This window comes from Hypanus sabinus, chromosome 4 (assembly GCF_030144855.1).
Source record: "Hypanus sabinus isolate sHypSab1 chromosome 4, sHypSab1.hap1, whole genome shotgun sequence".
NCBI classification, from domain to species: Eukaryota; Metazoa; Chordata; class Chondrichthyes; order Myliobatiformes; family Dasyatidae; genus Hypanus; species Hypanus sabinus.
In genome coordinates this window covers 98,318,994-98,332,047 of record NC_082709.1, presented here as the reverse complement: position 1 = coordinate 98,332,047, position 13,054 = coordinate 98,318,994, and the positions used below count along the sequence as shown (strand labels likewise).

General features: G+C 41.0%; 1 protein-coding gene across 1 annotated transcript in view; it reads right to left on the bottom strand.

Moving 5' to 3' along the window:
- Nucleotides 1-13,054, bottom strand: part of LOC132393015 (phosphorylase b kinase regulatory subunit alpha, liver isoform-like) — a 221,448-nt gene that overhangs the window by 55,263 nt on the left and 153,131 nt on the right. The window contains exons 25-28 of the mRNA XM_059967706.1: nucleotides 10,804-10,882; nucleotides 10,576-10,705; nucleotides 4,476-4,577; nucleotides 1,964-2,082 (exon numbers count right to left, since the gene is read on the bottom strand). Of these exons, the coding sequence (XP_059823689.1) occupies nucleotides 1,964-2,082; nucleotides 4,476-4,577; nucleotides 10,576-10,705; nucleotides 10,804-10,882 (430 nt within the window). The remainder of the gene's footprint in view (nucleotides 1-1,963; nucleotides 2,083-4,475; nucleotides 4,578-10,575; nucleotides 10,706-10,803; nucleotides 10,883-13,054) is intronic.

Below are 13,054 nucleotides of genomic sequence, written 5' to 3'. Positions count from 1 at the left end.
AACCCCATATCAACGGGAACTATACAATGCTATGGATAATTCTTTAAACTGTAAACGTGCACTTCAAAGTTAACTTATTATCAATGTACGCATATGTCACCATATACAACCCTGAATCATGTTTTTGCAGGCATACAGCATAAATCCAAGAATCAATGAAAGACCACACCCAACAGGACGGACAAACAACCAGTGTGCGAAAGTTCAAAAAAGGTGTAAATTCAAAAGAAAAAATAATCATAGAAATAATCCTCAATACCCGAAGCCTGGACTGACACCTTGCCCTACTGTCCTGTTTATTATTTACTGTAATGTCTGCACTGTTTTTGTGCACTTTATGCAGTCCAGTGTAGGTCTGTAGTATAGCTTTCTCTGTTTTTTTTATTATGTAGTTCAGTCTAGTTTTTTGTACTGTGTCATGTAACACCATGGTCCTGAAAAACGTTGTCTCATTTTTACTATGCACTGTACCAGCAGTTATGGTCGAAATGACAATAAAAGTTGACGTGACTTGAATAAGTCAATAAGCAATAGAGAACATGAGATGAAGAGTCCAGAGGTTGTGGAAACAGTTCAGTGAAGATATGAATAGAACTCAGCAGCAGAGGTTTGGAGATGTTAGATTTTAATCAGATCTGGTTCATTGCTGATAAAACAATGCATTTACTGGGCAATTCAATGCTTGCGCAGGCTGCAGAACTTCCCCTGATAACTCAGTTTGTGGGTTCTGATGAGACTGAGACAGAGTTTTGAATGCATTTCAGTGTTTGAAAAGGCATCCACAATCCACACTGTGAAAAATAACACAGATGAATGAGGGAGGTTGAGGGAAAGAGAAGAGATTTTATGGAAAAACCTGGAGCAATGATCTATTTAGGAATGTATGATGATAAGCTACAGTGTCAGAGAGGTTTTTTATGTTCAGTCTCCAAAATAAAAGAATGCTGGAAGAACTCAACAGGTCAGGCAGCATCTGTGGAGACTGGGAAAGTTAACTTACCATTACAGAGAAGGTGGGGGAGGGATTTATAGAACAAAGGAAATATCCTTGACAAGGTAAAGGTAAATAAGTTAATGTGGCCGTCAGAACCAGATTATAGTTCCTAGTTATCTATTGCTAACAGCAGGATGAGGAACATTCCTAACAAGTCAGAGTTTACCAACAAAATGAGTCAAAATCATAGGTAGATGACATATCTTTCCCCCTGTCCATCCTCACCAACCTCATCACTCCAGCTTAAAGCAATTTCCCACACAGTTGCCGGAGACAGCACCTCTTCCACTTCCACCATCCAGGGACCCAGTGGTCCCTGCAGGTGAATTGGTGATTTCCTGGCACTTTTTCCAATCTAGTGTACTGCATTCGAAGTTCATAGTGTGGTCTCCTCACAAACAAATGTAAATTGGGTGACAGTTTTATGGAAAACTTGAGCTGAGATCACCCTGTTGCTGGTCATTTTAATTCCCCATCCCATTGACCATCCTATTCTATCGGTCTGTAACTTCCTGCATTCTAACAATGCACACTTGAGGAACAATACTTTACCTCATTTCTGCTGAACTTGATATTGATTTTTTCAACTTTATGTAACTTGCTCCTTTTTTCTATCTGTATCAGAATTGACTATTTCTGCCAATTATCCATTTGTGATATTATTGGCTCAATTTTGCTCTCTCTATTACTAAAACCCAACTTGCTAAGCACGTCCCAAAGTCCTGTCATTAACAACACAGAATACATAAAAAGCAAAATAATGTTCTTCTAACCATCTGATTAACCTGGCTGGCCTCATCTTAGTTCAACCATTCTTTGTTACTGAAAAGTAACTCGTTTTCTCTCAGTTCCATTTCGAACCAACTTAACTGGTAACCCTGTTCCTGTCTCCACAGATGCTGCCTGACCTGCTGAGTGTTTCCAGCACTTTCAGATGTTATTTCAAGCACCTGTGCTTCTTTCACATACCTGTTTCATTTCACTCTTTAGCTTATTGATGCCTGCCCTCTCGGTTTTTGTTGCTCCTGTGTGGCCAACTTCATGGATGGAAATAGCAGGACTCATGCCAATAGAATCCACTGATCGGACTTTAAAGCACAAAACATATTATCCAATTAGACTGCTATATATTGAAAAATATAGATGGCAAAAAGTGACCGCATCATTCCTAAAATGAAGTAAAACTTTTCATAAGAACAATGTTGCTTATATAGCACAATATTAGGATGGGACAAAATGTTGGCCAAGGTTTGAAGAAACAAATGTTGGAAAAACTTGGAAGGGCAGACAGCATCTGTGAAGGCAAAGGGATAGGCTGATATTTCACGTTGAGCACCCTGCATTAGGACTATTATGATAGTCATGGAAGATTTCAATAATGTTAATAATAACAGTATATGGAATAAGGTAAATGATCTTGTAGTGCAGTTAGAAATTGGCAGATAGGACATTGTGGGCATCATTGAGTCATGGCTGAAAGAAGATCTTGGTGGGAGTCCAATGATATACAGTTGGCCCTCCTTATCCATGGGGGATTGGTTCTGGGACCCTCCGCATATACCAAAAAATGCAGATGCTCAAGTTGGTGGAGTTTAGGACCCAGCAGAGCTCCGGAGCTTATTTAACCTGTCTCCGTGCGGTGGACTTTAGGACAAATGTAGACAAAGGACTTTAGGAGTTCTGGACTTTATTTAACCTGTCTCAGTACAGTGGACTTTAGGACCCAGCGGAGCTCGTGACATGCCGCCCACAGTATTTCTGTTCTGGAAAACGATCACGATTGAAAATAAGCGGAACTAATAAAGTGATCAGAAAGAGGTGAAACACCATCGGTCATTGGAAAAATGTTAGGCTACAGTCAGTCAACAATCGAAACAATTTTAAAGGATAAAGTGAGAATAATAGAGCATGTGAAGGCCCTGCCCTGATGAAAGCTACAATTATTACTAAGCAACTCAGTGGTTTAATTATTGAAATACATATGTTTCTTAAGTATTTTATACGATTAGAAAGATATACTAAGACTTAGATATACTAAGACAAATGTTTGACTAACTCACGCTAAATAATACCGGATGTACCTGTTCCAACTTAGAGAACTTACGGTTTTTCTTCTCGATTCCCGATCCGCGGTAACCTATGCATATCCTCCCATATACAGTACTTCAAATCATCTCTAGATTACTTATAATACCTAATACAATGTAACTGCTATGTAAATAGTTGTCATACTGTATTGTTTAGGGAATAATGACAAGAAAAAAAAGTTTGTACATGCTCAAACAACAAGTGCTGGAGCGAGAACTTCCGGATTTTCCAATCCGCAGTTGGTTGAATCTGTGCATGTGGAACCCTTGAATAAGAAGGGCCGACTGTACATTGTTTAAGTAAAATGGCAGGTAGGTAATGAGGGTGGGGATGTTCTGTTGATAAAAAATGAAATCAAATCCTTAAAACAGGTGTCATAGGATTGGAATATGCAGAATCCTTGTTGGTAGAGTTAAGAAACTGAAGGGGTAAAAAGACCTTGATGGGAGTTATATCAGGCCTCTGAACAGTAGCCAGAACATGGAATAAAAATTAAAATGGGAAACAAAATAGGCATGTGAAAAGGACACTATTATGATAGTTATGGGAGCATTTCAGTATTCTGGTAGATTGGGAAAACCAGATTAGTGTTGGTTCCCTAGAGAAAGAATTTGTAAAATGCCTATGAGATGGCTCTTTAGACCAGCTTGTGGTTGAGCCCACTCAGGGAAAGGCAAATCTGCATTGGGTGTTGTGTAATGAACCTTATTTGATTAAGGCGCTTAAGATAAAGGAACCCTTAGAAGGCAGTGATCATTATATGATAGAATTCATCCTATAGTTTGAGAGGGAGAAGCTAAAATCTATATTACAGAGGAGTAAAGTGAACTACAGAGGCATGAGAAAGCTGTTGATCAAAGTTGATTGGTAAGGGGCACTGGCATGGATGATGGGAGAACAGGAATGACAGGAGTTTCTGAGAACAATTCAGAAGCAGCAAGATCCCAAAATACATCCCAAAGAAGTAGTAAGTTTTCCTAAGGGAGGGTGAGGCAATTGTGTCTGACAAGAAAAGTCAAAAGCAGCATAAAAGCAAAAGAGTGAGTGTACCAAATAGCAAAAAATTAGTTGGAAGCTGAAGGATTGGAAAACTTTTAAAAATCAGCAGAAGTCAACTAAAAAGCAAATGAGAGAAAAGATGAAATAAGAAGGTAAGATAGCCATTAAGAGAGAATACCAAATATTTTTCAAATATTTATATAAAGAATAAATGAGAGAAGAGAGTGCTTTATCATACTGCCAGAAAATGACGCTGGAGAGGTAGTAATGGGGGACAAAGAAACAGCGGATGACTGGAAACTGATTTTATAGCAAACGTTAAAAATACTCCCACTTGCAGTAATTTAAAAAAGAAACACTTAATTTCTAACAACTCCATAAAGTTGACACTGACCACTTTTTTCCACACCAAACTCTTTTCCACTTAGGATGTGATGCAGGAGTTTCTTCATGTCAAAAGGGCACAGATTCATCAAATTCTCAGAAGCTTCTTCTCCTGTGTGGATAATGAGAATGTCATTTGAAGAATTAGATTTACATTTAATATTTTATCTGTTGCATGTTTAAGCAACTTCAACAAAGAGAGACACAAACAAGTTATACCTGTCTCCAGTCCAAAGCCCATCCTGCTGCCCACCTGCCTGGCCAGATTTTAAAGCACTCCATGTTGTTGCTGCTCCCTTTTACCTTGCAATAATGAACTGTACTCATTCTGGCCTTGTGCAGCTATTATCTTTCCTACAGTGATGAACAGTATTGCTTTTCCTGCATCAATACAGTAAAGCAGTGGTTAGCAAAATGCTTTACAGTACCAACAACCTGGGTTCAATACCCGCCACTGTCTGTAAAGAGTTTGTATGTTCGCACTGTGACCACTGTTTCCTTCCACATTCCAAAGACATACTGGTTGATAGGTTAATTGGTCATTGTAAATTATCCTATGATTAGGTTAGGGTTAAATCGAGGGTTGATTGGTGACCCGGCTTGAAATAAATAAAACCATCTCAGCCATAGCACAGAATATGACTACTATAATATATTATATATTATAATATAATATATAATATATGGCATATGCTATATAATATAATATAATGAATTTGACTTAATTCATTCAATTGTGGTCACCCTATGGATGTGAAGGCCATGGAGAGCGCTTACAACATGCTGCATGAGCTACAGGAGAGGATGAACTAACTTGGGTTATTTTCTCTGGAGCATTGGAGGCTGAGGAAAGACCTGATAGAGGTTTATAACATTATGAGTGGCATGGATAGTGTGGTCAGTCAGAATCTTTATGCCAGGGTTAAAATGACTAATATTAGGTGGTATCTATTAATCATTTTGATCCTGGGAAAAAGGTGAAAGGGGAAAAGTTAAAAAGAGATGGGTAAGTTCTGTTTTTCTTTGCACAGTGACTGGTGCCTGGACTGAGCTGTCAGGGACAGTGATGGAGGTTTAAGGTGCTTTTAGATGGATACATGAGTATGTAGAGAATAGAAGTACAGGTAGTCCCCGAGTTACGAATGTCCAACTTACGGACAACTCGTACTTACGAACCGAGGAAGGAAAACACCGTCCGCCATTTTAAGTCGGATCCCGACGCCATCCACCATTTTAAGTCGTTGCCATTGACACTGTGTTGAGTGTTTAACTTTGTATCTGGCTTAAAATTTTCTTAGTAAGATTCACCCTGACCCCGCTCCCACCACCCCCCACCCGTTCCAGTCGGCTGGTGGTGCAGTGAGATCAGAGCCGGGCTGAAGAACGGAGGTTTCCGTGCCGGGTTGATGTCAATCCAGTGACTCCCATACCATCCGTGCTGGTTTGATGTCGAGCTCACAACTTGACCTCGTTAAAAAAAAAGCTGCCACCTCCAGTTTAAATTCCCACACGGAATATTGTGGATGATCAAATGTGCAAACCCAGCACAGCCTCCACTTGTCCCATTCAGCCTGTCTCAGTGCAGTGGTCCTTAAGACTCAGCGGACCTCAAGAGCCGGTGCAGGTCGGGACCCGACGCTCGCAGTGTTTCTGTTCCGTTGACGGTGTGCAGTGGTCCTTAAGACCCAGTGGACCTTGGGAGCCGGCAGAGGTCGGGACCTGACGCCCGCAGTGTTTCTGTTCCAATGACGGGAAGCGATCTCGATTGAAAATAAAGTGGAAACAATAAAGCGTTTGTAAAGAGGTGAAACATCATTGGAAAAGTGTTAGGCTACAGTCGGTCAACGATCGGAACAATTTTAAAGGATAACGATAAAGTGAGAATAATGGAGCATTTGAAAGGCCCTGCCCCGACGAAAGCTACAATTATTACTAAGCAACGCAGAGGTTTAATTATTGGAATACATATGTTTCTTAAGTGTTTTATATGCATAGAAAGGTAAAATATATACTGTATACTAAGACAAACATTTGACTGATGCTAAATAATACCGGATGTACTTGTTCCGACTTACACACAAATCCGACTTAAATACGGACTCAGGAACTGAACTCATACGTAACCTGGGGACTACCTGTATATAGACCATGTCCAGGCAGAAAGTTCTGTTTAACTACACTTTAGTAAAGTAGTGCGGTAAACTGCTGTGGGCCAAAGGAACTGAACCTGTGCTGTATTGCTCTGTGTCCTATGTCTATGTCTGGTTACCCAGTTAAACTCTACAGAATATCTAAAATAACAACATAAAATACAGGAAGCACTCAGCAGGTCAGGCAGCAACTTTGGAAGGACAAACAGTTCTAAGATCAGATGTTTCTGTCACCCCCCTTCTTCCTCGATTTCTCATTGCACTAAAGGACATTAACATCTTGTGTTATATAACAACACTCACTCAGTGTTCAACATCAAGTGCTGATATTGGTTTAAATTTACAAGAACATCACTTAGACAGAGCAAGAAACTACATCAACTAAACATTTGTAGTTAAATACTGAACAAACATCCTAAAAAGGGACAGTATTCATGATGTCATTTTAAGCTTGAACTATTCAAACAGGGAGACTGTATTCAGATGAACTGTCTACATCGCTTGTGGTGTTCCACTTTCCTCCCTTGTCCCAAAGACAGGCCACTGTAAATCACTCCTTTAGTAACTGAGTGATGGAAGAGCCTGGGAGAGGGAGTAGTTACATGGACATGAGTGGGGGAATGAGATTGAAGGGATTGCTAGACAGAGTGCAAAATATTTACAAGATGCTGCTGAGACTAAGGCCCAACTCAACCTTGCCATCTCAATTGCCTACCTGACCAAATACGATTTACCTGAATTTTGACCTATTTTCTTCTTCATCTTTCCCACATGTACTTGTCCAAATGTTTTTGAACATTGTAATTGTGTCTATTTCTACCACTTCCTCTGGAAGCTCAAAGTACATACCCACCCCTCTTTGTAGAAGAAGTTGCTCCTGAGGTCTCCTTTAAATCTTTTCCCTCGCTACTTTAGCCTTTGGCCTCCAGTTTTAGAATTCTCTAACTTGGATAAAGACTGTGACCATCAAGCTTATCTTCTGTATATCCCTCATGGGTGTTAAGGTCACCTTTCAGCCTCCTATTCTCCAGAGAAAACACTCCCAGTCTATTCAGAGTCTCCTAATAACTCAAGATCTCCCTTTCTACCTTGTTTCCTGAAACACAGTGAAATCATTTGTGCACGCTGATGTGCATGGTTACAGACTACACATGTGGAAGCACAACACGAGAACACAACGTAACAATGTTCTTCTTGGAAGTCCGTCGGAAACATCGACGACAGTGAAACCCGAACTGGGAAACGCAGATGCGCAGGCAGGTCGGGCACGTTACGGCCACTGAAGGGTCGGGTCATCTCTTCTTGTGGTCCTGGCGCTTTTGATTGAGGTCCTTCAGCCACTGCTCTTCAAATGTGCTGGTGCCTTTGTAGACTGCCAGGTGCCAGGCATTAGGGTCTTTGGCCAACGACTCCCAACCAGTCACGGGGATATCGCATGCCTTGAAGGACATTTTCATGCAATCTTTATAACGCTTTGTGGGGCCTCCTTGCTTTCTGGTGCCATGGGCCAGCTCGGAAAAGAATCCCATTTTTGGAAAGCGGTTGTCTTCCATCTGGACCACATGTCAAACACATCAGAGTTGAGCCTTCACGGTCAGTGCCCCTGTGCCAGAGGTCTCAGCCCTTCGTAGGTGGAATGTTCTTGATGTTCTTGTGGTATGGGGTCACAAGCCATACAGTAGAGAAGTCAGGACGACTGTTCTATAGACTACAAGCTTGGTCTTCACCCTGATGCCATCTTCACCCCACACTCATGTTCCTAGCCTGCCAAAGGATGCCCCAGCGTCTGCAAGTCTGTTTGAGATCTCTCAATCTAGACTGCAAGAGGAGGTGAGGCAGTTTCCCAAGTAGTTGAAGGCATCAGTATTGTTGAGTTGTGTGCCTTCACTCTCATTTGTGGTTCTGTAAAGTTGGTATGGGGTGCAGGCTGAAGTAGAACTTCTGTCTTCTGCAGGCTGATGGTTAGGTCGAATTTTCTTGCAGCCACAGCGAAGCAGTCCGTGGCTTCTGCAGATCCCTTTCACTGTGCATTGCAAGAGTGCAGTCATTTGCAAAGAGGAAGTCTGGTACTATTGCTTCCAGCACTTTGACCTTGGTCTTGAGGTGTCGCAGATCAAAGAAGTGTCCATCAGTCCTGTAGCGAATTGTTATTCTGCATCAGTCTGTGAGAAAGCAGAGAACAGTATCGTGCAGACAGGAGGCTGAACAGAATAGGCACGAGGGCACTGCCCTGCTGGACACCATTAGCTACTAGAAAGTGGTCAGAGATGCAGCTGTTTTCAATGACCCTGGCCTTTGTGGAATGACCTGTAATGCTGAGCAGCCTAACTTGGTAAGGATGTGCCAAAGGCCTTTGCGACAGACAGTATCAAATGCCACAAAGAGGATGTAGAGATTCTAGTTCTGTTCCTGGCACTTCTGGATCTGTCTGACAGCAAAGATCACGTCCATTAGATCTGAAACCACACTGGCTTTCTGAGAACATCAGCAAGGAGGTGAGGGGTGACCCTGTTCAGTATGGGATGGCCCATGATCTTCCTACCTGTGCTCAGGAGAGTTATGGTTGTGCATGATCGCACACTATACACATGCAAACACAACATGAGAACACAATGTAACAAATATTGAGAATATAGTGGGCAGTGAAGAAAGTTGCCTAAGGTTACAATGGAATCTTGGTCAATTGAGCCAGTGGGCCAAGGAATAGACAACAGAGTTTAACTCAGATAAACAGACTCTGGGGAATGTTACAGAACAGATACACAAAAGGGAGTAGGTACATAGTTCTTTGAAGGTGCTGACACAGCGTTACTAAGTGGCAAAGATGGTATTTGGCATGCTTGCCTTCATCAGACATGCCATTGAATACGAGAGTTAAGACATCATTTTACAGCTCCATGGGACACTGGGGTAAGGTCATATTTAGAGTGCTTCATACTGTCCTGGTGACTCTGCTACAGGAAGGATGTCATTAAACTGGAAGGCTGCAGAAAAGATTTACAAGGATGTTACCAAGACTGCAGGGTTTGAAGTTCAAGTAGAGACTGAAGAGTCTCAGACGTTTTTCCCTGGAGTATGGGACACTGAGAGGTGACTTTAGAGACAGCCTTTAAAACTTTAAAGGGTGTAAATAATGTGTACAGTCACAGTCCTTTCCCCTGAGTAAGGGAATTTAAAACTAGAGGGCACAGATTTAAGATGAGAGAGGAAATATTTAAAAGGGGCCTGAGGGTAAATTGTCACAGAAAGGGTGGTGAGTGTATGGGACAAACTGCCAGAGGGTGCTAGAGGCGGGTATAGTAACGACATTTGAAAGACTTTTGAAAAATTACATGTATCAAAAAGGTTTAGAAGGATATGGGCTAAATGTAAGCAAATGAGACTAGCTCAGATATGCATCTCGGTCAGCATGGGTGTGTTGGGCTGAAGGACCTGTTTTCTGTGACTATATGAATATGAGAAAGCAGCACAGCATTCTGGCTCTTCAAACTGCTCCAATGCCACCTCAGTTCTATCTTCCTGCACTCTTTCCAGATCCCTTTCTTTAAGATCCAGAAATCTATGTTTACAATGAATCCCAGGACTAATCACCATGGTAGAGAATTCCAAAGACTCACTGCCTTCCGGGGGGAAAGTTTTTTCTTCCAATTCAATCTTAAACATCCTATTGCTGCTTTTCAAAACTGAGCCTGGTTCTAGACCTCTAAACTGGGAGTTCAGAAGTGATGGTCACAGTGTTTTAGAGTAAAACTAGATTTAAGATGTGACCCCCCTGGATCTACCGAGTCAAACCCTACAGGCTTATGGGGTGCTCTCATTCTTCTAAGTTCCAACAGATACAGGCTGCTGATGCCCTTTGCCCAGGCCAGGCTGTTCCTTCTCTGAAGATTGAGGGTTAACTTGCAGGGCCAAATAGTTGTTAAAGCGCATTTCATATTGTGCTCTGTTGACTGAACATACCTGAACAACAAAGACTGTAAGCAAGCTCTGTGGCCATCACCTGAATGATGAGTCCGATTCTCAGCCTGAGCATCTCAGCAAAGAGAGAGGGTTGTGTCCTTACGTACATTGCAAGGTAGACCATGATTTCCTAATTCAAATGCAGGGAGAGCACTAGAGTCAGATAACGATACTGGTGGAATAACTCTTAACGACACTGTTTAAAAAGGAATGCAGTGAAGACTATACCTGGGTCAGAACTGCTAAGCTGATGTCTTGACCACTTGCTTCATAAATAAGTTCAGCCAGTTCATCAGGGGGTAGAGGGCTGGGAAATAAAAGCAAACACATTCCATAAGCACATGGAACAGCTTCTCAACATGCTTAAAAATATTTTTTTTCCCATAGTAGGGGAATCAAGGGTTATTGGGAAAAGGCAGGTAGGTGGAGATGAGTCCATGGCCAGATCAGCCATGATCTTATTGAATGGCAGAGCAGGCTCAACAGGCCAGATGGCTGACTCCTGCTCCTATTTCCACATACTAACCTCACAATGAATCACTTCCAGAATGTGATGTAAAATCCAAAATTATCTTAACTACCACAGATTTCAAAAGGAAATTACTTTCTTGCTGGCCAACAGTGAAATTTTGGAGAGGTAAGAATGGACAGAGCCATAAAGAGATCCTAATCCACCCACTGTCTTTTATTGGCTTTCTTCCATTATGGCCTGTTTAAGTTTAGAGAAAATAAGAAGTCGGACATTTGATACATCCTCTAAATTTGAGCAAATCTGGTGTCTTTTTATTGAATATTTTCATTTGATTTGATTTATTACTCATCCAATTCCTTTTCTGAAGTTTTAGATTTGATCAGAAAGTCTTTCTTCCTTTTTATTTGGTCGTATCTTCAGAATGGACTTGCCCAGTCCCTTTTTTTTCTTTTTTCTTGTTTAGTGTAGTGAGGTTCTTTTTCTTTTTCCAATTAATAATTTAAAGTTTTTTTTTCTTCACGAACTGATAAGAGAATTAGTTGTCTTTTTTTATTATATATTATATACTAGCTTAACACTAGGTATGATTTTGATAATGTCTATTTCACTTCCTGTTTATATTGTTATTAATCTAAATATTTGAGATAATTCTCCTCCTGTCTGTATTTATGCTCCTTTTAAATCAATAAAAAGATTGATAAAGAAAGAAGAAAGAGAGATGTAGTCAGAAAGTAATCTCAGCACAAGTGTCACATTAGAACCAGGCAGCTAGTGGAGTAGAAAGCTAACTACTGTGAGGCAAGGGGCAGGATATAAGCTAAGAAATCGGGTGGTGTGAGGTTTAAGGTTCAGAGTTTATATTAGTGAGTAAACTCTGGCATTTAAATCTGTCTGCAATACAGATACCAGGGATGAAGGCAGTAAATTACAATCTGCTAAAACTGCTTAACAGCAATATTATTGACAAATTAATTTCATTAAGCTACATATATGTTAAATATTTTGATATTGTATAAACACATTTTAGATCAAAACATGGAGGAACAAAAATAGTTGAAGTTGAACACATCAACAGCTGAAGTTAAGATATTCTGAATGCAACCAGAGAACAGGCTCTCAGATTTGGAGTACACCCTGTCTGTGTCAGTCACCCAATTTAACACAGGACTGGGTCTGTGCCCCTACGGATCTTCAAACATACATCCATTGTGCTTGAAGGTGGTTCACACTGGAACTCCAAGCTCAGAAAACAATGCCAACCCACCAAGTGTTCCCTCTTGTGGTGAGGAGGAAGCCTTTTTTGTATCATTGCTAAGTCTCCATTTTTGTTACAGCACTGGAAGGAAGGACAAATGTACTTTCAGCTCACATCCCTCTTTTTAAACAAGTGTCATGGAAATGTACATTTGTTAATCATCAATACGGTATTTATGAGGAACTGAATACAGATTTGGTGATGAAACATGTACAACGTCTAGTGTTCAACATATACAGACACACTAAATAATGTGAAATTTACTCTCACACAATCAACCAGAGTAACTTAGACCAATCCTGAGTTTAAGAGCTAACTCACTCACTTCCTTCAGGGAGGAAGTTTGGATTCAAAGTGCAGGTGCTGCTGGAATAACAGTAAGTGGTCAACATGACGCCTGCATACAGCGCTCCCTCGGTCGACATCTTCTGGATAGACCACAAAACTGTTTATTTTATTTCTTTTACATACATTTTTCGTCTTAAATGTGTTTCCGGAAATGTCAGAGCCTGTGATTTACAGTTTGGAGATCGACTGGGTGATCGAGAGCTTTGCTGTATCTGGAAGTGAGTGCGAGCTTGAACGCCCTTGAGGCGTAGAAATTACGAGACATTTGACTCCATCTTGCAGATTATAGCTTCCATTACTTGTCGATCAGAGCAATGAGGAAGGTTTTTGTGTGGGGGAAGGGTACAGGGGGTCTGTTCTGTTTATGTTAGTTTTTTGTTGGGATGTTGATGATCGTGTTGCTG